At 45.7% G+C, this 27,201-nt stretch overlaps 1 protein-coding gene and 1 non-coding gene across 2 annotated transcripts; one reads left to right on the top strand and one right to left on the bottom strand.

Moving 5' to 3' along the window:
* Positions 1-4,712: 4,712 nt before the first annotated feature.
* TRNAE-CUC (transfer RNA glutamic acid (anticodon CUC)) lies at positions 4,713-4,784 on the top strand. The gene has a single exon. It is a non-coding gene; the product is annotated as a tRNA-Glu (tRNA).
* A 445-nt stretch (positions 4,785-5,229) lies between these two features.
* Positions 5,230-23,050, bottom strand: LOC114590937 (L-amino-acid oxidase-like). The gene is made up of 6 exons (XM_028717558.2): positions 22,634-23,050; positions 20,968-21,080; positions 11,709-11,910; positions 10,795-10,863; positions 8,801-8,937; positions 5,230-7,091 (listed from the first exon to the last, which is right to left on the bottom strand). The coding sequence occupies exons 1-6, from the start codon at positions 22,928-22,930 to the stop codon at positions 6,284-6,286; spliced, it is 1,626 nt and encodes a 541-aa protein (XP_028573391.2). The 5' UTR covers positions 22,931-23,050; the 3' UTR covers positions 5,230-6,283.
* Between the last annotated feature and the right edge of the window lie 4,151 nt (positions 23,051-27,201).

The raw sequence follows: 27,201 nt of genomic DNA, 5'->3' as shown, positions 1-27,201 counted from the left end.
ATATGTCCTGAAATAGATGCATGGAAAGAGAAACTATCAGAATATGCAGTAATGGCAAAACTCGCCAATTTAGTAAATAATTGACTCTTCTTTATAATTTGTATACAACTTAATAGAACTGTAACAAAATGAACATCTGCATGGATTTGTATAATAGACCTTAGTTACACAAATATTTCCTGTTTAAAAATAGAAGCTTTGTGTGTATATGATAAAGAAAAAATATATAGTAGAAGAAATCTTGTCTGTCTGATCTAGAAATGAAATCATATTTTAAAATAATTCTTGCTTTAGATTTTTATAAACATATATGGTATTTCTCCAGTAGCAAACTACCTAGAATTGGAAATAATATTTAGTACCCTAACCTTTGTTTAGCTCTTGATAAATGTCAGCTTGCTGAGTTATTTTGTACCATTGTGATTCAATGTTATATTTGTGCTCAACAAGGGAAACCCACATGACCTGAAGGTGTTGCTGTGCAATGCTAGGTCAATGATTCATAAGACCACTGCCATCCATGACTTGATCGTGGATGGAGGATTTGACCTGGCATGTGTAATAGAGACTTGGTTGGATGAAGCAGATAGTCCTGTCCTAGCTGCTGCTTGTCCACCAGGTTTCTCTTACACACAGCAACCCAGGTCATGTGGGGGGGGGGGGTGCAGTGATTTTTAGAAAGTCACTAACTTGCATCAGGTGTCCTACTGGGAAGACCCAGTTCTCTGAGTGCATGTTCTGGAAGTTGGGCAATAGGGGCAGTACAGGATTCCTTTTGGTGTACTGACCTCCCCACTGCACCAAGGATTCCCTGCCCGAGCTGCTTCAGGTCATGGCAGATGTTCTCCTTGAGATACCTACTTTGGTTGTCCTTGAAGAGATTTCACCCCTCCCATATCCAATAATCTGCTGATGTTCTCTGCTGATTCTCCAGAGAGGAGGGGCGGTTTCTGCTCTCTACTTATTCCATTCCAGCCTCACATCAGAGAGAGAGAGAGAGAGAGAGAGAGACTGAGTGTTAGAGAGAGATCATGTGTATAGATAAGGTTGCTGCTAAGAGCAGCTGCAGACACTCAGTGCAGTTCAGCATTTTCGTTTAGACCTCATTTAGCTCTGTACATAGTTGTGTATTATAGTTGTAGATAGAATAAAAGAAGATATTCTACAGAGCTGCTCTCCGAGTCGTTTATATACTCTGCTGGACTCTGCTATACTCTGCTGTGCGACGACTGTCTTCTTGTGGGAGTGAATCCGGTGCTCACAACTCTAAGCTGTGAGTCCACAGCACTTTGACCTGTTCCTGTGCAGAAGGTGGTCTCTGGAAGTGCTACCCAGCTCGCCTGGCCCAGTCGGGGCTGAAGTGGATGAATCCAGTCGGCTCAAGGGCAATGCTGACACATAACCCCCCCCCCAAAAAAAGCACTGGATGGACACATCAGCTGATGTTTAGGTCTGAAGAGACAATAGGAATGAAACAATTTCCTGGGGTATATTCCTGGTTTCCTGAAATGCACTGGGTTAGCATGTTCTTTCAAGAGCAATGATAACATACAGATAGCTAATGTATCAAAATCCAGAAAATACTTTCTCCATCATGGACCCCATTTTCAATACAGGAAAGATCATACTAACCTTCTTAGGCAGCTGTATTTGTTATTGAGATCATCTACAGTGGTACCTCGCAAGACGAACGCCTCGCAAGACGGAAAACCCGCTAGACGAAAGGGTTTTCCGTTTTGGAGGCGCTTCGCAAGACGAATTTCCCTATGGGCTTGCTTCGCAAGACGACAGCCCATAGGGAAATATCCGGGACAGCGGGGAAGCGCAGCGCGTCTTCCCCACTGTCCTCGGACCTCCTCCGAAGCCTGGCGGCGGGGAGGGAACACGTCCTCCCGCCGCCGCCCGGCTTCGGAACGATGCTCCGAAGCGGGCGGCGGGGAGGGAACACCTGCCCCCGCCGCCGGGCTTCGGAACGATGCTCCAAAGCGGGCGGCGGGGCGGGAACACCTGCCCCCGCCGCCGGGCTTCGGAACGATGCTCCGAAGCCGGGCGGTGGGGCGGGAACACCTGCCCCCGCCGCCGGGCTTCGGAACGATGCTCCGAAGCCGGGCGGCGGGCAGGGAACACCTGCCCCCGCCGCCGGGCTTCGGAACGATGCTCCGAAGCCGGGCGGCGGGGCGGGAACACCTGCCCCCGCCGCCTGGCTTCTGAACGATGCTCCGAAGCGGGCGGCGGGGAGGGAACACCTTCTGAAGGCGGGCGGGGGGCGAAAGCCTTTGCTCCCCCCTGCCTGCCTTCCCGAGAGAGGAGGTCCTGGACCTCTTCTGAAGGCTGGCGGGGGGCAAAAGTCTTTGTCCCCCCTGCCTGCCTTCCCAGGGGCTTTTAAATCGCCCCGGACAGCGGAGAAGTCCTCCGCTGTCCCGGGGTTTTTTAAAATGCTGGGGGTGGGAAGAAAAGCCCTTGTCCCCCCCCCCCCAGCCTTCAGACTGTCCCCGGACCTGGTCTGAAGGCGGTTTCCCTAGGAACGCATTAATTGATTTTCAATGCATTCCTATGGGAAACCGTGCATCGCAAGACGAAAAACTCGCAAGACGAAGAGACTTGCGGAACGAATTAATTTCGTCTTGCGAGGCACCACTGTATATTAATTGTTCTGAGCCATAGAAAGTGCTATATAAAACCTAGCTGTTGTCTAATAAAATATAATTCTAGAACAATATTTTGGGAGACAGTTATTGAAATGTATTTTACAATCTCCAGGGTTGGGTTGGCAAATTCTATTTTTTGTGGAAATGGGGGGCAGGGTTTGGATTTTTATTTATTTTTCATATATGTATGAAATAAAATAGCGAGTCTTAATCTGTTTTCAGCCTATTGTTTGCAAATGTCTTACATTTTTGCTAAGTTTTCCTAAGGATAATATTATTATTTTTATCCTTTTTTGTAAAAGACTTTGAGGTGTTTTTGGGTTGCTGTTTTTTAAACTGTCAAGGGGTGCATAACTTTTATGAAATAATAAAATAAAATACTTGTTTCTAGACCGCCCTCCCTCCATAGCTGTCAACTTTTCCCTTTTTTTAAGGGAAATTCCCTTATTCCAAATAGGATTCCTCGCAAGAAAAGGGAAAAGTTGACAGCTATGCCTACCTCCCGTGGGAGCCTGGGGTACTTTACATTTGTTGTTGTTGTTTAGTCGTTTAGTCGTGTCCGACTCTTCGTGACCCCATGGACCAGAGCATGCCAGGCACTCCTGTCTTCCACTGCCTCCCGCAGTTTGGTCAGGCTCATGTTTGTAGCTTCGAGAACACTGTCCAACCATCTCATCCTCTGTCATCCCCTTCTCCTTGTGCCCTCCATCTTTCCCAACATCAGGGCCTTTTCCAGGGAGTCTTCTCTTCTCATGAGGTGGCCAAAATATTGGAGTCTCAGCTTCAGGATCTGTCCTTCCAGTGAGCACTCAGGGCTGATTTCCTTAAGGGTGGATCGGTTTGACCTTCTTGCAGTCCATGGGACTCTCAAGTGTCTCCTCCAGCGCGGTAATTCAAAAGCATCAATTCTTTGGCGATCAGCCTTCTTGATGGTCCAGCTCTCACTTCCATGCATCACTACTGGGAAAACCATAGCTTGAACTATACGGACCTTTGTTGGCAAGGTGATGGCTCTGCTTTTTAAGATGCTGTCTAGGTTTGTCATTGCTTTTCTCCCAAGAAGCAGCCGTCACCATCTGCAGTGATCATGGAGCCCAAGAAAGTAAAATCTCTCACTGCCTCAGTCACAGAAATGACAACCACAGTGGGACCTCGAGTTACAAACGCCTCAGGTTACAGACTCCTCTCAGTAGGGCTGCAGTCTCCTTACACACCAAGATTTTCGAACGCCACCCTGACCGCGGGATGCTCTCCATGAGGCTTCTTCCGCGATTGGCTGAATGCGGGACCAATCGGAAGTTTCCTTTACATTCCAGAGGCGCCACCTGGGTTCGCTCCTTCGCTGGGGCAAGTCCTACGGCGCCTGCGCATTTCCTCCTCGTGGGGCTGATGGCGAGAAGCAAGGGACCACTTGCAAGATGCATCTGCAGGCAGCGCTGGGCAAGACCTGAAGACTCTGGAGATCCTCTGATCGTGGGATCGCGCTGAGTTTTAGCAGTATCATCGTGCCCACGTGTCTGCTTAGAAGACCTGCTAAGCCCCTCGGGGTGCAGTAGGACTTGACTCCCGCCTAAGTGTGCAAGAATTGCAGCCTTAGCTCTGTCGGGGAATCAAAATTAGGAAAATTGGCTGGTGAGCACCATTTTCCCCAAGGAGGGTGGGAAAAAACTTTCTCTCCCCACCCGACCCTATGTAAAAGAAATAAAGTTCCGGGTTCTTCGCATCCGTCCACAAAGGAGGCATCCCGCAGTGCAGACGTAAAATTAGATGTTTGCAGAACATGCACGAGAAGCGCCGACGCTTCGTTATCTTTATTCGGAAGAGTTTTTTTAAAAGTGCTCAGGTTTTCTGCAGAAGGCAATTTCTCTAGGTAGAAGGGAAACTTCAATGGAGAACCGTCGGCAGAGCTGTGCGCGCGCGCAATGCTTGCGGTTTTTGACATGCAGATTAATTTGCTTGAGAAGGAGGCACGCTATGCACAGAACTGAAGGATTCCTTGTATTACGAACTGCAGAAGGAAATAGTACTGATAATAGCTAGCTTTCTGGCAAACCTGCCACAACTTCCCTGGTGGTCTAGTGGTTAGGATTCGGCGCTCTCACCGCCGCGGCCCGGGTTCGATTCCCGGTCAGGGAACACTTCTTTTGAAAGGATTTGCCTTCAAACTCAACTGGATAAACCTTTCGCAAGGTGTGCAATATGCTTGAAAACAGATTACTTTTGCTTTCAAAAGCTTTGCGTTGGAATGCTCCATTGTAAGTCGTTTAATGAAATAATCCATATTAAATGTGGTGGGGGGGAATATATGCAGAAACTTCCTGTGTGATTTGACATGATTTTGATATTAGTTCAGTGCTGGAAATCTGTCTCACTTTTTTCCAGATTTTTTTTTTAAGACATCAAAAATATCTTCCTTCAAAAATAAGGAAATAACTTAAAAATGGAATGGGGGGGGGGGATATCCCAGAAATAACATTAATTGCTTATGGTCTGCAAAAAAGCCTTTTTTATTTTTTAATGTATTGAAAGATTAATTACTTCCAAAATTGTACTGTAACTACACAAGACGAAATGAGTGAAAATGGTGCTGGCAAAATAAACGAACAAATCTTTTCAAAATTCCATATTCCTCCCATTTCAGTTGCTTCTATGTGGAGAAATGTTAATTTCCCCACTCTGCTCGTATTATAAATTCCAACCTTGCTGTCCATCAGGTTTCCCCTTCACAGTATAAACGGGAAAGGAAGGAAAAGATATAGGGTACAGAATGGAATAACAACAACATGGTACTACTGGCATTGGGTCATGATTTTTAATTTTCTTTGGCATTTTTGTCTGCCATCCAGAAATGCTGTTAGATTTTGTTGCACACCACCCCAAGAACACAGAGATTACAGGAGTTTGAGGCTTTGTGTTTCCTTTTGGAATGAGGCACAGCAGAGACGGTGGTGTCTTCATAATCTATGGTTTATTTGCAGATCTATACTACGGAGGGGCTCACAACATTAACACCCAAAGAGGGTCTTGTTTCTTTCATAGCCGTAGCCTTGGGTTCAAACAGAAATCAAACCTTGCTTTCAAGCCTTGCTCCGACTCTCCAGCTTACTTCTAGGTCACATCACTTGAAAAACTCTGGCTTTGGTTGTTGTTGTTGTTGTTGTTGTTGTTGTTGTTCTACACATTTTCTGTCTTGCTCAGAGCCCCCCTTGTTCTCCTAATGACCCATTACCCTGGTTTATATTTTAACACTTCCTGGATCCAGCGGTTAGAAGGATCTCGCATCCAGCCTACTTCCTTCTCCCCAAACTCATAGCAATATTTTGACTTGTCCCGATTCAAAACTCCTGTATGTCAAGATACAGTGGTACCTCGGGTTAAGTACTTAGTTCGTTCTGGAGGTCCATTCTTAACCTGAAACTGTTCTTAACCTGATGCACCACTTTAGCTAATGGGGCCTCCGGCTGCCGCCGGAGCCCGATTTCTGTTCTTATCCGGAAGCAAAGTTCTTAACCTGAAGCACTATTTCTGGGTTAGCAGAGTGTGTAACCTGAAGCGTATGTAACCTGAAGCGTATGTAACCCGAGGGACCACTGTATTCCTTCAAATGATCTTTTATCCTTTTGCAGAGTGCCTGTTTAAAGTTCCTCTTTGTTATTTGGCTGGTTCCTGGGCAACCGCTTCCCAGATGCCAAGTTGATTTCTCTTGCTGCCCTCAGCCCTGACATGATTGCGGAGTCCAGCCAGCCGTGGAGTTTGGTAGTGTGTTCCCCAGCAAAATGGATCCTGCCTTCTGGCTCCTCGAGAGGTTCGCTGTAATCGACAAACTGGTAGGGGGTGAAGGCAGCAAAGCCAGCCATGGAATATTTATCCAAGCTCCATCTCTTTATTACAGATGACTGGCACACAGACTGGATGTACCCCTTGGGCAGCTGGTGGATGGCAGACAGGTCCTCCAGGGTGATGCTAATGATGTCATCATGGCTGAGGGCCTGAAAGAAACGGGAGTCGTCACTGTGGACGTAGCTAGCCAAGACAACTCCAACGCCACCGGAAAAGTTTTGAGTGATGTAGTAGACGAATCGGGCTGGGCGATCAGTTGTGGACTTCCCGCCGCGGATCCCGTCAGCTTCCCAGAACTTCTCGGCGCAAGCGAGGAAGACTTTGGTGACGCTCCTGTAGTGGATGGACCGCAAGGCGTGGCTTTTGTCACGCGACAGGGACGGCTCAAAATGGATGCGCCTCGTGGCCTTGGCGGTAGAGGTGACCACAGCGTAATCGGCCGTCACGCTGAACAGTGCTTTGTTGGCGGTTTGATAAACCGCGGTGACGCTCTCGCCTGCCTGGTCCATCCTGACCACCCTAGTACCAAAATGCACCCTTTCTGAAATGCTTCTGTAAATGGCTATTGGCAGCTGATCAAAGCCTCCTGTGATTTGATCAAACCTGCAAAACAAACCACACAAACAAATGCAGATGAATGGATAGAAGATGGAAGAGCCTGCTGTCGTGTGTTGCTCAGTTGCTTCTCAGTTCAGCACACACAAAAGGAAGCATTTCTGAACCCAGAACATAGTTAACACTCTGGAATTCGCGCCGAGAAGGTGTGGAGATGGCCACCAACTCAGATGACTTTGAAAGAGGATTAGACAAGTTCACGGAAGATAATCAACGGCTTTTAGTTATTGTGGATATATTATCCAAGGGGATAGCTCACTTGGTTAGAATGTGGTGCTGAAAACGCCAAGGTTACAGGTTTGATCCCCGCATGGGACAGCGGCATGTTCCTGCTTTGCAGGGGGTTGGACTAGATGTTCCTCAGGGTCCCTTCCAACTCTGCAATCTATGAGTCTATGCATGCTGGGTATCACAAGTGGGGAGAGGGGCTATTGAGCTTAGGTCTGGCTTGCAGGCAGTGGCGTAGCGTGGGTTGTCAGCACCCGGGGCAAGGCAAGTAATTTGCGCCCCCTAACCCGTGGATTTGCGCCCCCTAACCCGTGGATTTGCGCCCCCTAACCTGTGGATTTGCCCTAACCCCAGATGTTGCGCCCGGTGCGGCCGGCCCCCCCTGCACCCCCCACGCTACGCCACTGCTTGCAGGCTTCCCCTAGGCCTCTGGTCTAGATGGAACTTTCGCAAGAGCCAGCTGGACTCTTACATCTTTATGTTGACTTCGTTGTAGGGAGAGGGAGCATATGTTATTTGTTTATTTATCTATCATCAATTTAATTTACAGTGGTACCTCGGGATACATACGCTTCAGGTTACAGACTCCGTTAACCCAGAAATAGTACCTCGGGTTCAGAACTTTGCTTCAGGATGAGAACAGAAATCGTGCTCTGGCAGCACAACGGCAGCAGGAGGCCCCACTAGCTAAAGTGGTGCTTCAGGTTAAGAACAGTTTCAGGTTAAGAACGGACCTCTGGAACGAATTAAGTACTTAACCCGAGGTACCACTGTATATACCAACCATTATTCAAAGACCCCGGGGCGGTGTACAACATTAAGAACAACATTTACAACATTAAGAACAAAATAATAAAATGCAGAGCATAATACTGGACTGCATAATAAAATAATCATAATAACAGTCCACCCACCCACCCCTTTAACAAATCATCGATTATTTAATGGCTAAAGGCCTGAATAAAGAGGAATGTTTTTGTTTGGTGCCTAAAGATATGTAATAATGGCCACAGGCATAGCCAGGATTTTTGTTGGGGGTGGGGCAGGGCTTTTGTTGACGTGGGGAGGCAGAACCCCAGCTTGCTATCCATTTTTATAGATTTTTATTTATTGGTGGGGTGCTGCCCCCCCCTTAGCTACACCCATGATAATGGCACCAGGCAAGCCTCTCTGGGGAGAGCATTCCACAGACGGGGAGCCACCACAGAAAAGGCCTGTTCTTGTGTTGCCATCCTCCAAACCTCTTGGGGGGACGGGGGACATAGAGAAAGGTGTCGGATTACAAGCTCAGGGTCCGGGGTCAGTTCGTATGGGGAGAGGCATTCCTAAGGTATTGCGGTCCCAAGATGTTCCTACAGTCCTAGTTTTGGAAATGAACCAAAATGCAATCTCATCTGAAGAAGAGCAGATTATTCACTTCAGCAAGAATAAACCCTCCCTATTTCCTTGCAATGCATATTTCCGCTTACCTCTTTCTAGAAGAGAAGATCATTTCACCTCTCATACTTTCAATGAACGACTGGTAATAGCCAGCATCTTCATTGAGCAAGTCCCCAATCATTTCGACAGCTCCATGACTCAGCTTTGCTACTTTGATTAAATATTGCTGTTATGGGAGGGGGGGGGGAATAACCACCTTTAAGGACGGCACTCAACAAAGACGCTTAAGCAAACACACCACCAAGCAACAACTGAATTTGGAATCTAGTACACGAGACATCCTGAGGTTCTCAGGCTTTGGGATTTGCTTATTCTGGAAAACAAGGAATTGGATCCTGCAAAAAGTTACAGTGCAGTCCTCTATATGTCTATCTCACTGAGTTCGGTGAGGCTTGCTCTCAGTCCCAGGTGAGTAAACATATCTGTATAGTCTTAGGGCAGGCATAGGCAAACTCGCCCCTCCAGATGTTTTGGGACTACAACTCCCATCACCCCTAGCTAACAGGACCAGTGATCAGGGATGATGGGAATTGTAGTCTCAAAACATCTGGAGGGGCGAGTTTGCCTATGCCTACCTTAGGGCTCATCCACCCTTCTGTTTGGGCTCATCCACCCTTCTGCTTCTCCTTTACATCTGTAGGTGAGGCAGTGGATATGCTGGACTGTTGTCTTGCCTCGGTCATGGAACTGGATGAGAGCCAACAGACTGAAGCTCAGTCCAGATAGGACTAAGGCACTAGCAGTGGGTGATTCCCTGGACTGGGTGGATGGGAGGGAGGTGGCCTGCTCTTGATGGGATTATACTTCTTTGGAAGGAGCGGGTATGTAGCTTGGGAGTTCTTCTGGATCCTTTGCTGTTGCTTGAGGCCAGTGCTGGATTTACATATAAGCTAAACAAGCTATAGCGTATGGCCCCACTCTCTTGGGAGCCCCAAAAAAATTAAAGGGGGGAAGAAACCTGGATGTACTACAAGATAAAAAACAAATAAAATAAAACTTTTGTTATTGCCAAATGCCAATGTGCTTGCATTATTAAGTTTGTTATGAATAAAAAATCACTTTAAGTTAGAGCTTAATAATTATTTCACTATTAATATACTTTTTCTTAATTGTATTTCACTATTAATATACTTCTCAATTGTATTTCAGTTCAACAGTTACTTTGATAAAATACATATTTTGTTATGTGCAAATGGCTTTAGATACCTACTAGGTCCATAAATTACCACATAGTATATATTCATCACAAATTTGTTGTTGACAAAGGTCAGCTGGACATATAAAGGGCCCCATTGCCTTCAAGAGCTTAGGGCCTCATCAAACCTAAATCCAGCGCTGCTTGAGGCTCAGGTGGCCTCAGCAGCATGCAGTGCCTTCCATCATTTCTGGCTGGTGGCCCCGCTGCTCCCCTAATCAGGACAGGGATAGACTAAGTTCTGCTGTCTATACTCTGGTAACCTCGAGGTTAGATTACTGCAATACGTTATGCATGGGGCTGCCTCTGAAGACAGTTGGGAAAATTTTGCTGGTGCAGAATTTGACAGCCAGGTTGTTACCTGGGCGAGACGGTTAGAGCATAGTGTACTTTATCCTGGCCTGACTGCACTGACTGCCCATTAGTTTCTGGGTCCAGTTCAAAGTGCTGGTTCTGACCTATAAAGCCTTAAATGGCTCAGGACTGCAAAGGGTCGAGGGCTGCCTCTCCCCATATGAACCAACCCGGACCCTGCAACCTGGACACCTGAGGCCCTTCTTCATGTGCCCCCGCTCCCCAGGATATCTAGGTGGGATACCTAGGAAGCTGGGTAACTACTATAGGCTTGTGTAATATTCTAATAATATAACAGAAGTGCGCCAATTAAGTTTTTACTGAAACTTTGCACTTCACAAGTTTGGGGCATTGCTTTAGCTAGGTTTGTTAACTTATTGGGTTTTATTGCGCTAGCCAAAGGCCATGGTAACATCCAAAGAACGAAAAGAAAAGGCGTGCGTGGGGGGTGGGGGGAGAACCGTTCTTTTTTACCTTGGTTGAGAAGGTGTCATATTTATCTAGCACGTAGCTACAGTTTGTCCTCTTCAGCTCTTCTTCAACCTGGGATGACCATAAAGAAAAAGTCAGAATGCATTTCATAGTTTACCTACATTGGCTCCCAGTACGTTTCCGAGCACAATTCTAAGTGTTGGTGCTGATCTTTAAAGCCCCCAAATGGCCTCGGCCCAGTATACCTGAAGGAGCATCTCCACCCCCATTGTTCAGCCCAGACACTGAGATCCAGCGCCGAGGGCCTTCTGGCGGTTCCCTCACTTCGAGAAGCCAAGTTACAGGGAACCAGGCAGAGGGCCTTCTCAGTAGTGGCACCCACCCTGTGGAACGCCCTCCCACCAGATGTCAAGGAAATCAACAACTATCTGACTTTTAGAAGACATCTGAAGGCAGCCCCATTCAGGGAAGTTTTTAATAGCTGATGTTTTATCATGTTTTTAATATTCTGTTGGGAGCCGCCCAGAGTGGCAGGGGAGGCCCGACCAGATGGGCAGGGTATAAGTAATAGATGATGATGGTGATGATTACTACAATGTGATATGCTGCCTGAGGAGGTGCTTTCTTTTGTCCGTCCCAAATCCTCTAAGCTTCAGCTTAACTGGATGTCCCCAACTTCTAGTGTTATGAAAAAGGGAGAAAAAACCCCACCCACTTTCTGTATACCATGCATAATATTTAGCATCACATAATCTTAAATATTCTCATGCCTCCACTTAGTAAAAATAAATAAATCCCCCAATATAGTAACCTTCCCTCATAGAGGATCTACAATTTATTTTAGGAGGGTGTGTTGGCAAGACTTGCTTTTGGTTCTTTCCACCTCTACTGTCTTAATATTTGGAACAGACACAGAAGGTTTTTTGAATTAAAAGAAGCACCAAAAGTATCCCAACCCGATGAAAGGATTCCTCATACAGCTGACCAGCAGTTTTGCCTTCTTCCGAGGGATCCACAGTGTAATTCAAGAGGCTGGGGTTCCTCTTGACCTCCCCGACTCGCCTCCTGATGTTGTCAATCAAATACCAGGCATTCTCATCCTCCGGAACGAATTCCGTCAGACTCAGGCCAAACTTTCTGACATATTCGCGGACAATCCTGGGGCATGAGAAGGGGACAGTGCAGAGTCAAAAGAGTGGAATTTGCTCTTCCAAGAGGCAGCGTTGCCCACCCACTTGGATGCCTTTAAAAGAGGGTTAGATCAACTCATGGAGGACAAGGCTAGCAATTGCTACTGGCCATGATGGATATGCTGTGCTTCCACGGTCAGACGCAGATATGATTATTATGTTATCATTATTTACTAGGTTAATATACAGCCGTACCTTGGAAGTCGAACGGAATCCATTCCGGATGTCTGTTTGACTTCCAAAATGTTCGGAAACCAAAGTGCGGCTTCTGATTGGCTGCAGGAAGGCCCTGCAGCCAACCGGAAGCCATGCCAAACGGTAGGCTTCCGAAAATCGTTCGAAAACTAGAACACTCACTTCTGGGTTTCGATCATTTGGGAACCAAGGCATTCGAAATCCAAGGAATGACTGTACCACTCTTCATCTCAGGGCGGTTCACAAGATAAAAGCACATATAATTAGTCAAAACAGGAGCACACGAGCACATTTCAGAGGCTGCAGAATATTAATCATCTACCTGCCACCATATATACATATATATATATAATCAGTGCTTTTTTTTCCTAAAAAAAGTGTTTAGGGGTACTCTCATTTTCCTACTTGTATTGAAATACTGCCCCTCAATGAGGCCAAACTTAGATTCACAAAATGTTTAGGGCTAAAGCACTGGATACAGTGGTACCTCGGGTTAAGTACTTAATTCATTCCAGAGGTCTGTTCTTAACCTGAAACTGTTTTTAACCTGAAGCACCACTTTAGCTAATGGGGCCTCCTGCTGCCGCCACACCACCGGAGCATGATTTTTGTTCTCATCCTGAAGCAAAGTTCTTAACCTGAAGCACTATTTCTGGGTTAGCGGAGTCTGTAACCTGAAGCGTATGTAAACCTGAAGCGTATGTAACCCGAGGTACCACTGTATAATGAATATATAAACAGACTGGGGGTGGGGAGAGATAGCAAAAAAAGGTTTGGTAAGCCCTGTGCAGAGCACTTCCTAAACACCTAGTTGTTGTAGTAGTAGTAGTAGTAGTATATTATTATTATTATTATTATTATTATTATTATTATTATTATACCACACCCATCTGACTGGGTTGCCCCAGCCACTCTGGGCAGCTTCCCATTGCCCAGCGCTTACAAATAGTCACTATCTCTCAACTTTATCTTCTTCACAGGTGCATCGTGGGGCAAAAGGGAGGTGAGCTATGTTTGCCACCCTGGGAAAGGGAGGAATAATGAGTGTTCCCAAAAGAGGTCCTGCCTCCTCCTCCTCCTCCTCCCATCAGCTCTGTCCCGTTCACATAAAACAAACTGCCGTAGGCCTCGCAGCCAAGATTTTCTCCAGCTAGTGGGCCACATCCAAGAAGTCATACATTGTCTTCAACTCCGCATACACTTCCTTCCTTGTGGCAACAGGCCAACAGCTCTTTTGTCTCCCACACAGCCAAGCGCACCGGGACACGTGTCCGTGGAAAGAGCCGTCACGGATGAGCAAGGCGGGATTTATGCATGCTCAGCAGATGAAGTGAAAGGCATGTGGTAACCTCCCGTCTCACCTGTGTACCTGAGGCAAACGCATGGGCCCCAGATCTGCATACCAGCCTTCTTGCTCATTTCGATACGTCTCCACTCGTCCCCCCACGCGGTCGCTGGCTTCAAGAACTGTCACCTGAAGGCAAACAGGACAGCAACTGCTGTATCAATCCAGCTACTGCTTCATGCTACACTAGGTAAAGGTAAAGGGTCCCCTGACCATTGGGTCCAGTCGTGGCTGACTCTGAGGTTGCGACACTCATCTCGCTCTATAGGCCGAGGGAGCCGGCGTACAGCTTCTGGGTCATGTGGCCGGCATGACTAAGCCGCTTCTGGCGAACCAGAGCAGCGCATGGAAATGCCATTTACCTTCCCGCCGGAGCGGTACCTATTTATCTACTTGCACTTTGATGTGCTTTCGAACTGCTAGGTTGGCAGGAGCAGGGACTGAGCAATGGGAGCTCACCCGTCACAGGGATTCAAACCGCAGACCTTCTGATTGGCAAGTCCTGGGCTCTGTGGTTTAACCCACAGCGCCACCCACGCTACAATAGCCTGCCTCAATTTCCATGGTCCACATCACAATTCTTGAGGGCAGTTGAGAGACTTACCCAGCATCCAGCTGATAAATCAACATGGCCACACGGGTTTCTCCATTTCTCAGGGCTAATTTACAAGGGATTGATGTTCAGTTTCAACCATCCGGTGGTTGTGGATTCACCTTCCTTGGAGGTTTTTAAGCAGAGATTGGATGGCCCTCTGTCATGGATGTTTTGGCTGAGATTCTTGCATTGCAGGGGGCTGGACTTGAAGACCCACAGGGTCCCTTCCAACTCTATGATTCTATGATTCTGATTTCACCTGTTGCTCCTGTCATGGGCCAGGAGTCGGCTTCACCTGCTTAGCAGCAGCGTGAAGTAGCAGAAGGCAGAGTGACTCCACCTGCTGCTGATCAACCTTCTTGCTCCTGAGGAGAACCAGCTGGCTCCAGCTTTTTTTTTTTTTTTTTTTTAATTTTAAAAATACCTTTATTATATTCCAGCAGTTAAAAACATATATACATCATCCATAAAAGAAAAAAAGAAAAACATGAAAACCTAAAGGAAAACAGAATATACAAAAACACAATTGGATTCCTTACTGACTATACATTGTACAAATCTATAACATTGTTGACTTCCCACCACCTCGAGCGAGCGGTAACTCAATATTACGTTCAGCAGTGTCTTTATCTAATTATTGTTCTCACCTCGCGATTTTTATATTATGCCTACTGTGATTTTGTCATTTCCCAAGGTCCGTTCCATGTATGAGAGAAATTTATTCCAATCGTTAATAAATTTGGTATTCTTCTGTTGCCTGATCTTCTGTGTCATTATTGCTGTATCCATATATTCAATTAGTTTAGTTTGCCATTCACTAATCATTGGAACGTTGGCTGTTCTCCAATTCTGTGCTAACAGTATCCTTGCGGATACTGTTGCATATTGAAAGAGGGTTTGGTCGTCTTTTTTGATTTCTTCCCCCACCATTCCTAAGAGGAATGCCTCGGGCTTTTTGGGAAAGTTATACTTTAGGATCTTTTTCAACTCATCGTAGACCAGCCCCCAAAATCTTTTAACTTCTTCGCAGGACCACCACATATGGAAGAAGTCTCCCTCCTTCCTCTTGCATTTCCAGCAAGTCTTCTCCCCGGTTTTATACATTTTAGCTAATTTCGTTGGTGTGATGTACCATCGGTACATCATCTTTTCCATGTTTTCCCGAAGTCTGACACAAGCTGAAAATTTCATATCTTTATTCCAGAGTTTTGTCCACCTTTCATATTCTATAGGGTGTCCTAGGTCTATGGCCCACTTAACCATTACTTCTTTGATTTCCTCATCCATTGTATCCCAGTCTAATAGTTGGTTATACATTTTAGTTAGCAGTTTAGATTTCCCCTCTATTATTTCTAGCTGGAACTTGGATTTATTCTTACTCATTCCGACTTTTTTGTGTTCCCTCCAAACGGCGTTAATTTGGTGGTATTGCATCCACCCCGTTAGTTTATCCTTTAATTCCTCATAAGGTCTGACTTCCCAACCTTTGTCTGTTCTTTTCAGGAGATCAGCATACGTCCACCTTTTGCCTTCCATATTTAATTTTTTAATTACTAGAATATCAATAGGTGACAGCCACCATGGGGTGTCCTTTTCTACTAAGTTTTTACATCTGTTCCACACCTCCAGCAGTGCTCCTCTTATGATATGGTTGGAAAAACCTTTATGGACTCTCCCTTTCTCCTGCCATAAGTACGCATGCCACCCGAACCTGGCGTCGAACCCCTCTAAATCCAATAGGTCGGTGTTATCTAAGACTATCCATTCCTTAATCCAACAGAGGCATGAAGCCTCATAGTATAGTTGCAGGTTCGGTACTGCGAAGCCTCCTCTCTCTCTTCTGTCGGTGAGTAACTTATATTTAATTCTGGCCCTTTTGCCTTGCCAGATAAATCTGGACAAGGTCCTCTGCCAATCTTTGAACATCGTTGTGCCCCTAATTACTGGGATATTTTGGAATAGGAATATCATTTTTGGCAAGATATTCATTTTAATGGCGGCCATTCTCCCTTCCCATGAGAGTTGTAGTCTACTCCAACTGTCTAGATCCCTTTTACATTCTCTCCAGATCTTATTGTAGTTATCCTCCACCAGGTTTATACTTTTTGGGGTAATCCAAATACCCAAATATTTAACCTTTTTCGATACTTTTATCCCGGAATCCAGTTCTATTTTGTTTCTTAGTTGTTCATCTAAATTTTTTATCAGGATCTTTGTTTTGATTTTGTTTAATTTGAACCCGGATAGCCTACCGAACGCCTCCATTACCTCGATGACTGTGTTTATCCCTTTTGTGGGGTCTTCTATTGAGACTACTAGGTCGTCGGCGTAAGCTTTTACTTTATATTCTTTTGTACCTATTTTAATCCCTCTAATTTCCGGCGTTCCTCTTATTCTATTTAGTATAACTTCCAAGACCATAATGAATAACAGGGGTGATAGAGGGCACCCCTGTCTTGTGCCTTTGGAGATCATGAATGAGTTTGTCAGGTTACCGTTGACTATTAATTTCGCTCTTTGAGTTGAGTAGATCGATCTTATGCCTTCCAGAAATGGTCCTCTTATTCCTACATTCTCCATGCATCCTATAAGGAAGTGCCAGGATACGTTATCAAAAGCCTTCTCGGCGTCTATGAAGATTAGGGCGGCGGGGATATCGTTCCTGAATTCCAGGTATTCAATTATATTGATTATATGCCTTACGTTGTCTTTTATCTGCCTACCTGGCAGGAATCCGGCTTGGTCTTTATGGATCGCTCTATTCAAATATTTCTTTAATCTACATGCCATTATTCCCGCAAAAATTTTATAGTCATTATTAAGCAGCGATATTGGTCTATAATTTTTTATCTCAAGTATATCTGAGTCTGCTTTCGGTATTACCGTGATGTAGGCCTCCCTCCAAGAATCAGGTATTTCTCCCCCTTGTAAGATGTTATTAATTACATTGCACAGTACCGGGGCCAGATGTTCCTCTAAAGTTTTGTAGTATTTTTGAGACAGGCCATCTGGGCCTGGAGCCTTCCCCGGTTTCATTTTCTTAATTGCATCCCTAACTTCTTCCACCGTTATTGGTTCATTTAGAAGTGCCTTTTCTTCTTCTGTTATTTCTTCTCCTCCACTCCTTTCTAAATATCTTCCAATCTCGTTTATATCTTCCTCTTCCCTCTTTTTATACAGAGTTTCGTAGTATTGGAGGAATTTATCTTTTATCTCATTAGGGTCTTCTATTATTTGCTCTTCCAATTTAATTTTATTAATTACTCTTTGCTTTTTCCTTTTTCTCAATTGCCATGCTAATAGCTTACCTGTTTTGTTCGCAGACTCAAAGTATTTTTGTTTCATCATTCTTATTCCCCATTCTATTTCCTGATTTAGCAGTGATGAATATTGAGTTTGTAGTAATTTACCCAATTGTTTGGTCTTCTCATCTCCCGGGTTTTTTGTTAATTTTATCTCTATCTCTTTTAATTGTTTAACTATTTCATCTTTCTTTGCCTCTCTTAAGTTTTTCCTGTATTTATTCTGTTGTATCAGAAAACCTCTGAGTACTGCTTTACTTGCATCCCAGACCACATCAATTTTGGTTTCTTTGTTCAGGTTTTGATCAAAATACTCTTTCAAAATATTCTTTGCCTTAGAGGTGGTCTCCTCTTGTTCCAACAAGTAATCATTCATTCTCCATCTATAAGGTCCTGGTAGCTTACACTTTATTTCCAGATATATTGGATTGTGATCCGAGAGTGTTCTGGGCTCTATTTCACATTTCAGTGACCTTGTCGAAAGCTCTCTGGAGACCCAAATCTGGTCTATTCTCCCCCAGCTTTGATGAGCTCCTGAAAAAAAAGTAAACTGTTTTTCTGTGGGGTTTTTAAACCTCCAGATGTCAATCAGATCTAAATTTTCTTGGAGGTCATCAAAGGTTTTGGGGAGTTTCCCCTGTTTCCCTTTCTTTCTTTTTTCACTTCTATCTATCTCGGGTTCCGGAACTCCATTCAGGTCACCTAATACAATTAGGTTGTGATTTTCCAATTCCAATAGCACTTTTTCCAATTTCCTGAAAAACTCGGTTTTGTTTGTATTGGGGGCATAAACTGTTACTACGTTAAATCTTTCCCCTTGGTGTGTGATTTGGACTCCCAGGATCCTCCCTTCCTCATCTTTGCAAATTAGTTTGGGTTCCAATTTCTCTTTCACATAGATTACCAACCCTCTCTTTTTATTCACCTCTGAATTTATAAATTCCGTTCCTAATTTTTTATTAACCAATATATGTTTATGTTTTTTCGCTACATGCGTCTCTTGGCAGCAAACCACGTCACATTTTTTATTTCTCAAAACTTTCTCTATTTTATTCCTTTTTGATTTTTCGTTTAGACCATTAACATTCCACGTTAGAAAAGTTAAAGACATTACTGAAATTAAATATCAAGTTTATTTCTAACTTTCAATTCCTTGCTTCTTCCTCTTCTTCTGTGTTCTCCTCCTCCTCTACCTCACCTTCCTCCTCCTCCACCCCTTCCCCTCCCTCCCCCTCCCCCCCCCCGCGGCCCCGCTCCTCCCCCCTCTTCAGCTCCCCCGCCTCCTATGTCTCTTCTGTTTTTTACTCTATCCTCCTTTTTGTCAAGCTCTCTCTCGTATCTTCTTAGGAACTTCTCTACCTCTAATGGGTTGGTCAGTTTGAACTTCTTGTCCTTAAAAAAGAAGGCAATTCCTTCGGGGAATTCCCACCTGAATTGAATGTTGTTCCTTCTCAGAACCCCTGTTATGTGTCTATATCCCTCCCTCTTGCGTAATAGTCTAACTGGGATCTCTTTAAGGACAATTATTGGTCTTACGCCTATTATTAATTTTTTGTGGTAACTCGTTTTAAGTATCAAATTCCTCATTCCTATTGAGTTAAACACAACTAAACAGTCCCCGAGGGGTTTCTTAGTCCTGTTCTGGTATGTTCTTGTTTTAATTCTATAGGCGTTGTCTATCGTGTATGCGACCTCCTCCTCCTTCATCTCTAACCACTTAGCTAATTCCTTAATTATTCTCTCCCTGATGTTCTCATTCATTTCCTCCTCTATACCTCTAAATTTTAAATGCATTTGCCTTTGTCGCATTTCCGTCATTGCAATACTGTCCCATATCTGTTCCTGTGTCTTATTCAGTTCTTGCATTCCCTCCTTCACCTTTTCCGTCTCCCTTTTCTGTTCTCTCATGTCTTTTTGAATTTTTTTGTTGGTTTCCTCAAATGTCTTGGTTTTGGCTGTTAACTCTTGAACTTTATTCGAGAGTTCCCCTATTGCATCCTCTATTCTCCTATCTATCCTCTCTTGTAGTTCCTCTAGCTTATTTTCTATATGATTTTCATTCTGTTTAAGTTCCTCCTTGATTTTTAGCCACAAAAAATCCAAATCTTTAATTTCTTCCTGTCTAGATACTTTCCTTTCACCTGGGGTCCCTCCTCCCCTCCTCCCGTTCTTCCCCTGCATTTTTATCTTGGTAAACCACTGTGGTTTTGAAGTGATTCTCTCCCCTTAAGGGCTCACAATCTGTTTATTCTCACTCTAACGGTCGTTAATCCTTTCTGGGAGGTTTCTCTAACCACATTAAGTAATCCCTTAATCCACAAGTTCCTTTAGTTAGAGCGACGATAGGGGGTCAGGGTGGTTGTGATATATCACAGTCCTATCCAGGTGGGGTGAATAGTTCAACTCCAATTAAGGTAATTGTCCCAGTTATAAATTCCGACTGCGTTGGGGGTCTTTTTCCGGCTGCATCAAAGTTTTCCAATTCCTCCCAATCCTTCAGGGGGGTCTTCAATCTCTCTCGATCTCATTCAGTCCTTCAGGGAGATCTCTGTCTTTTTTTTCGGTCTTTTTCCCTTTCTTTTCCCCCCAATTAGGGGCTTAATAAGCTATTAAATAATCAATAACAAGTATCCAGAGTGTCCCAATCTCAGCTAATTATCTATCTACCCATACACTTATTCGGGAGATTGATAGGATCTATTAATAAGAAGGAGGGGCAGGAGCGGGGGGCTTGACAATACAGATTAAGTAGGAAAGACAGCGGGGGGGGAGTGAGCGTCACTATAGAGCAATAAAAAAGAAAAAGCACACTTCAATTGGTCTGTGGGGGGGGGAAGGAGGGGAAAGGAGGGGAAAGGAGGGGATAATCAGTACACAGAACACAAATCAATACAAAATACACACTGTGCAGTGGCCAATCTAGACCGTCCAAACGACCAGAGCAAGTAGTTCGTCAAGTAGAAGTCTCAAATCAAATCCTCTGCAGCGTTTGTTGCTGCGTGTACTTAATAACGTGCAGTTGGGAATCCTCAACCTAGTTGTTGTAGTAGTAGTAGTAGTAGTATATTATTATTATTATTATTATTATTATTATTATTATTATTATACCACACCCATCTGACTGGGTTGCCCCAGCCACTCTGGGCAGCTTCCCATTGCCCAGCGCTTACAAATAGTCACTATCTCTCAACTTTATCTTCTTCACAGGTGCATCGTGGGGCAAAAGGGAGGTGAGCTATGTTTGCCACCCTGGGAAAGGGAGGAATAATGAGTGTTCCCAAAAGAGGTCCTGCCTCCTCCTCCTCCTCCTCCCATCAGCTCTGTCCCGTTCACATAAAACAAACTGCCGTAGGCCTCGCAGCCAAGATTTTCTCCAGCTAGTGGGCCACATCCAAGAAGTCATACATTGTCTTCAACTCCGCATACACTTCCTTCCTTGTGGCAACAGGCCAACAGCTCTTTTGTCTCCCACACAGCCAAGCGCACCGGGACACGTGTCCGTGGAAAGAGCCGTCACGGATGAGCAAGGCGGGATTTATGCATGCTCAGCAGATGAAGTGAAAGGCATGTGGTAACCTCCCGTCTCACCTGTGTACCTGAGGCAAACGCATGGGCCCCAGATCTGCATACCAGCCTTCTTGCTCATTTCGATACGTCTCCACTCGTCCCCCCACGCGGTCGCTGGCTTCAAGAACTGTCACCTGAAGGCAAACAGGACAGCAACTGCTGTATCAATCCAGCTACTGCTTCATGCTACACTAGGTAAAGGTAAAGGGTCCCCTGACCATTGGGTCCAGTCGTGGCTGACTCTGAGGTTGCGACACTCATCTCGCTCTATAGGCCGAGGGAGCCGGCGTACAGCTTCTGGGTCATGTGGCCGGCATGACTAAGCCGCTTCTGGCGAACCAGAGCAGCGCATGGAAATGCCATTTACCTTCCCGCCGGAGCGGTACCTATTTATCTACTTGCACTTTGATGTGCTTTCGAACTGCTAGGTTGGCAGGAGCAGGGACTGAGCAATGGGAGCTCACCCGTCACAGGGATTCAAACCGCAGACCTTCTGATTGGCAAGTCCTGGGCTCTGTGGTTTAACCCACAGCGCCACCCACGCTACAATAGCCTGCCTCAATTTCCATGGTCCACATCACAATTCTTGAGGGCAGTTGAGAGACTTACCCAGCATCCAGCTGATAAATCAACATGGCCACACGGGTTTCTCCATTTCTCAGGGCTAATTTACAAGGGATTGATGTTCAGTTTCAACCATCCGGTGGTTGTGGATTCACCTTCCTTGGAGGTTTTTAAGCAGAGATTGGATGGCCCTCTGTCATGGATGTTTTGGCTGAGATTCTTGCATTGCAGGGGGCTGGACTTGAAGACCCACAGGGTCCCTTCCAACTCTATGATTCTATGATTCTGATTTCACCTGTTGCTCCTGTCATGGGCCAGGAGTCGGCTTCACCTGCTTAGCAGCAGCGTGAAGTAGCAGAAGGCAGAGTGACTCCACCTGCTGCTGATCAACCTTCTTGCTCCTGAGGAGAACCAGCTGGCTCCAGCTTTTTTAAGCAGGGTTTCCAGCCTCAGTCAGTTGCTGGAAACAACATTTGTCCTTCCTGGCCAGACCTTGCTGCTTCTTGCTTCTCGTGACCTTGGACCTTCTGGTTTCTTGACCCCCAGATCATTTGACTACGTGAACTGACTGGACTGAAGCCTGCATACAGCCTCTGCCTCCAGGCAAGTACCCCCCTGAGATTCGACTTGTTGGCTGGCTTCTCCTTCTCCTGAGCTCTGCTGTGGTTGGCAGCACACAACTACGACAGCTCCTTATGCCTCCCCCACGTTTTCCGGCCTAATTTCCCCAACTACCAGTTGAGGTCTGTGCCATGCTAAATGGCTGCCCTTGTGAGATCTGCTGTGGCCAAAAAGATTCATGGTATTTTTGGGTGGGACTCCATCACATACCACCAAACTCAGATTGCGAAGTCAGGTTGCATGATTAAAATTGATTTGGGGCCCTCGAATACCAAACCTTAACCCCCACCTCCCCGATAGGACTCTGTGTGAGAAGAAAAGGTGAGGGGTGGAATAACACTTCCTTTGATGCAACAGCCAACCTCCCCACAAAGTAAAAAATGAATACTCAGCAAAGAGCCACAGTGATTTAACCTCCCTGCAGACTTTGTGCAAACAAATCAATACGCAGGTCCCTAGGGGAACCAGTTGCAACATCTGTGAAGACTAAAGGACCCCTTACCTGGTGTCCAGCTTCTGTGAGAGTGTAGGCTGCGCTGAGGCCTGCAATGCCCGCTCCTACGATCAGCACATGTCTTGGGTGCGATGCATTGCCCAGCCCGTTCTTGGCTATCTCTAGATAATTCTCATACTCAGCATCCTGGAAGCACTTTTCCAGCGGACTAGGATCATCTGTGTAGCAACTTCGCAGGGCAGAAAAGAATAGCAATGCTGAGAGAACTGGAATGCAAAAGACACAAATGGATAGAATAAGTATATTTGTCTGCATGTTCCTGTTTGTCCACATTCTGCCATCCATGCTCAATCCATGTCCCTTTGGTTGGAGGCACAAATGCTCTTGGAAAGCAGTTTGTAGAAATGGCAGGAGGGAAGAGTGCTCTTATGCTTGCACCTGGGCGGCTGCTGGGGGGAAGAAGAAGAAGAAGAGTTTGGATTTGATATCCTGCTTTATCACTACCCTAAGGAGTCTCAAAGCGGCTAACATTCTCCTTTCCCCTCCTCCCCCACAGCAAACACCCTGTGAGGTGAGTGGGGCTGAGAGACTTCAAAGAAGTTTGATTGGCCCAAGGTCACCCAGCAGCTGCATGTGGAGGAGCAGAGACGCGAACCCGGTTCACCAGATTACGAGTCTACCGCTCTTAACCACTACACCACACTGGCTAGGCTAGATGGGGCATTGGCCTGATCCAGCAAGCTCTTCTGATGTTCTTAGCTGTTTACAAGCCTCTCCCAAGACTGGCCAAGTGTGAAGTGTATATAGCAGAAGAAACACATTCAATGGTCAAGTGGTTGAACCTTGGGTGCGTTAGCTGCCAACTGCCTACCAGTTATATATTAAAGCAGGAAAAATGAATTGGTGCTGTCAGATAAGATTTAGCAATGGCATGGAAGGAGGTTTCAAAACAAAATTGGAGTGGCCTCAAAATTCTGACAGGGGCAGTGCTTGAATCCTGACTGCTTTTCCTCAACTAGTTGTTTCTCCCCAGTTAAGATTCTGCTTGTAAATGACATGACATATTTAGCACTACCTATTTAGCTCACACCTGATGTTTGCTAAAATAGCCAAACTGTGGTGGTGGTGATTGATAATATCTGGGTGGCTTCCAACAGATAAAACTACATAACAAAACATCAAACATTTAAAAATTCTCCATACACGGCTGCCTTCAAATGTCTTCTCAAAGTTGTTTAGTTCTTTATCACCTTGACATCTGATGGGAGAGTGTTCCACAGGGCAGGCGCCACTACCAGGAAGGCCCTCTGTCTGTTTCTCTGTAACTTCTCACAGTGAGGGAACTGCAAGAAGGCCCTCGGAGCTGGACCTCAGTATCTGGGCTGAGTGATGCGGGTGGAGACATTCCTTCAGGTATACTGGGCCAAGGCCATTTAGGGCTTTAAAGGTCCGCACAGAATTGTGCTTGGACAACACTGGGAGCCAATGTAGATCCTTTAAGACCGGTGTTATATGGTCTAGGTAGCTGCTCCCAGTCACCTGTGTAGCTGCTACATTTGGAATTAGTTGTAGTTTCTGAGTTACCTTCAAACGTAGCCCCGTGTAGAGCGCATTGCAGTAGTCCACGTGGAAGATAACCAGGGCATGTACCATTCTGATGAGACAGTGCACAGGCAGGTAGGTTCTCAGCCGGTGTACCAGATGGAGCTGGTAGACAACCGCCCTGGACACAGAATTGACCAGCGCCTCCATGGACAGCTGTGAGTCCAAAATAGCCCCCAGGCTGCACACCTGGTCCTTCAGGGGCACAGTTACCCCATTCAGGACCAGGGAGTCCTCCACACTGTCCCCCCTGCCATCCACAAACAGTACTTCTGTTTTGTCGGGATTCAACCTCCATCCATTAACAACCATCCATCCTCCAACTGTCCGCTTTCAACAGACTTTGTGGTTGGGAGATTCCTGTCATTGTCTAAAGACGTTGTTCTGGAGGGGGGGGCAGAAGATGAGTTTGACCACAAACCCTGTTAGAACCTGCTTTTTAAGGAACTAAAGCTCTAACTGAAGAGTGATTGCAAAACTATCCCTTTTGCTACCCATGACTGAGCTTGATGCTATTAAGTAATAAGGTGTTGCACAGTGGAAGCACCAGATTGCTTCTGCTAGTGGTCCTGCACCGTTGCATCCTCACTGCCATCCTCACCCCCATCTCATGCCACCCCTGTCAGTGTGTTTATATGTGTTGGAAGCTGCCCAGGGTGGCTGGGGCAACCCAGCCAGATGGGTGGGGTATTATTATTATTAATTACTACTAGATGCAAATCGACCAACCTAGACAGCATCTTAAAAAGCAGAGACATCACCTTGCCAACAAGGTGTTAAAACTATGGTTTTCCCAGTAGTGATGTATGGAAGTGAGAGCTGGACCAGAAAGAAGGCTGATCGCCGAAGAATTGATGGTTTTGAATTATGGTGCTGGAGGAGACTCTTGAGAGTCCCATGGACTGCAAGAAGATCAAACCTCTGCATTCTGAAGGAAATCAGCCCTGAGTGCTCACTGGAAGGACAGATCCTGAAGTTGAGGCTCCAATACTTTGGCCACCTCATGAGAAGAGAAGACTCCCTGGAAAAGACCCTGATGTTGGGAAAGATGGAGGGCACAAGGAGAAGGGGACGACATAGGACGAGATGGTTGGACAGTGTTCTCGAAGCTATGAACATGAGTCTGACCAAACTGCGGGAGGCAGTGGAAGACAGGAGTGCCTGCTGTGCTCTGGTCCATGGGGTCACGAAGAGTCGGAGACGACTAAATGACTAAACAACAACAACAACACATGCAAATCAGCCAATCATTTCAGTATTTCTATGATCATGTAGCCAACAGTAACATGATCACACATTCGTCACATGTAATGATGTTTTGGGGCCTTCAAGGAGTTGTGCAAATGTTTTGGGTGTTAACCTATTCTGTGCCTCCTACTATAGCTGAATAAACTGTCTGGACTTTCCACCCTGGTGTGAAACTCATTAGCTACCTTCACCCCAGCCCAGCAGGAGTGCTGCTGAATCAGGTGAAAGCCCCATCTAGTCCAGCATCCTATTCTCACAGCGACCAACCAGAGGCCTGTGGGAAACCAAGAAGCAGGACATGAATGCAACAGTGCTCTCCGCACTTGTGATTCCCAGGACCAGGTATTCAGAAGCATACTGCCTCCAACATTTCTATCATGGCTAATAAGCCACCATTCTGTCCTGTGGAAGTGAATTCCCATCACTGCTTATTTCAACTCGCTTGTGGAAACAACTCAGAGGCCATGAAAGAAGGAAGGTTAACAACATGAAGATTTAAAGGAACTATTGGAAAGACTATTCAAGGCAGCAGAGATATGAGATGATCAGAGCACACACACCCCTCCCAAACTTGGAGCATGGGAAGTCCCAACAAAAAAAATATATAATTTAGGCAGAATATTTGGACTATTTGATATGTATTTGTATAATCTGGAACATTCAGTGCGGTTTGATTGGATTGTTAAAATGGGAAACTTAATAAAAATGATTTTTTAAAAAAAGTGAATTCCACAGTTTAACTACGTTCTATGCAAAGAAGTGTTTTTATTTCTCTTTCCTGAAACTTCCAATCTTCAGATTCATTGGATTGTCCCAAGTTCTGCTATTATGAGAGAGGGAGAAAAAACTTCCTCGAGCTCTTTTAACTCTAAGCATATACAAACGGGGTGCAGGTGGCAAAAGAGATGCCTTGAGGGATTTCAGAATGTCACTTTGTCATGGGCAAAATCTGGAGGAAGTAGCAGGGGTGTACCGTGGGTTGCCAGAGCCCAGAGCTGCATGGAGGGGTGGGCAGTGCCATGTATTCAGTGGTCTGTGTTTGTCTGAGCAAACTGGATTAAGGTCTGGACTAAGGATTCTGAGCTCCTGTGTTCTGATTTGTTACCTGATATCCAATCACGTAAAGGGACGTGGGTGGCGCTGTGGGTTAAACCACAGAGCCTAGGGCTTGCCGATCAGAAGATCGGCGGTTCGAATCCCCGCAACGGGGTGAGCTCCCGTTGCTCGGTCCCTGCTCCTGCCAACCTAGCAGTTCCAAAGCACATCAAAGTGCAAGTAGATAAATAGGTACCACTCTGGCGGGAAGGTAAACGGCGTTTCTGTGCGCTGCTCTGGTTCACCAGAAGCGGCTTAGTCATTCTGGCCACGTGACCTGGAAGCTGTATGCCGGCTCCCTCGGCCAATAAAGCGAGATGAGTGCCACAACCCCAGAGTTGGTCACGACTGGACCTAATGGTCAGGGGTCCCTTTACCTTTACCTATCCAATCACGTAGCATTATCAGAGTTTAGGCTACTGGCATTGGCTCTTAAGTTCCGGGTTACGATTTACAGCTTCGGGGTTGAGACAGCCAATCATGTTGAGGGTGGCCCAGGCCTTCAGAACTGCACATATGCAGTTGTCTGTTGCTCTTGATGATTCAGTAAAGCCTTTAAGCTGAATCACTGCCTTGGGTCTTGCTTGAACCCACATATACTTCAGGTGGGAGGTAAACAGGTGGAGTACGCATGCACATTCAATTGCCTAACGGCGTCCATGTCACCCAAC

The sequence above is a fragment of the Podarcis muralis genome, chromosome 2 (genome assembly GCF_964188315.1).
Source record: "Podarcis muralis chromosome 2, rPodMur119.hap1.1, whole genome shotgun sequence".
Lineage (NCBI taxonomy): Eukaryota > Metazoa > Chordata > Lepidosauria > Squamata > Lacertidae > Podarcis > Podarcis muralis.
The sequence above is the reverse complement of the archived record's forward strand: the minus strand, read 5'-3'. Positions and strand labels throughout refer to the sequence as shown.

Coding starts and splice junctions, on each gene's coding strand:
- LOC114590937 (XM_028717558.2), bottom strand. CDS start 22,930: ATGGATGGCAGAATGTGGACAAACAGGAACATGCAGACAAATATACTT. Junction 21,081..22,633: donor TCACAGAAGCTGGACACCAG/GTAAGGGGTCCT, acceptor GTTTGCCTTCAG/GTGACAGTTCTTGAAGCCAG. Junction 10,864..11,708: donor ATGAGGAATCCTTTCATCGG/GTTGGGATACTT, acceptor TGGTCATCCCAG/GTTGAAGAAGAGCTGAAGAG.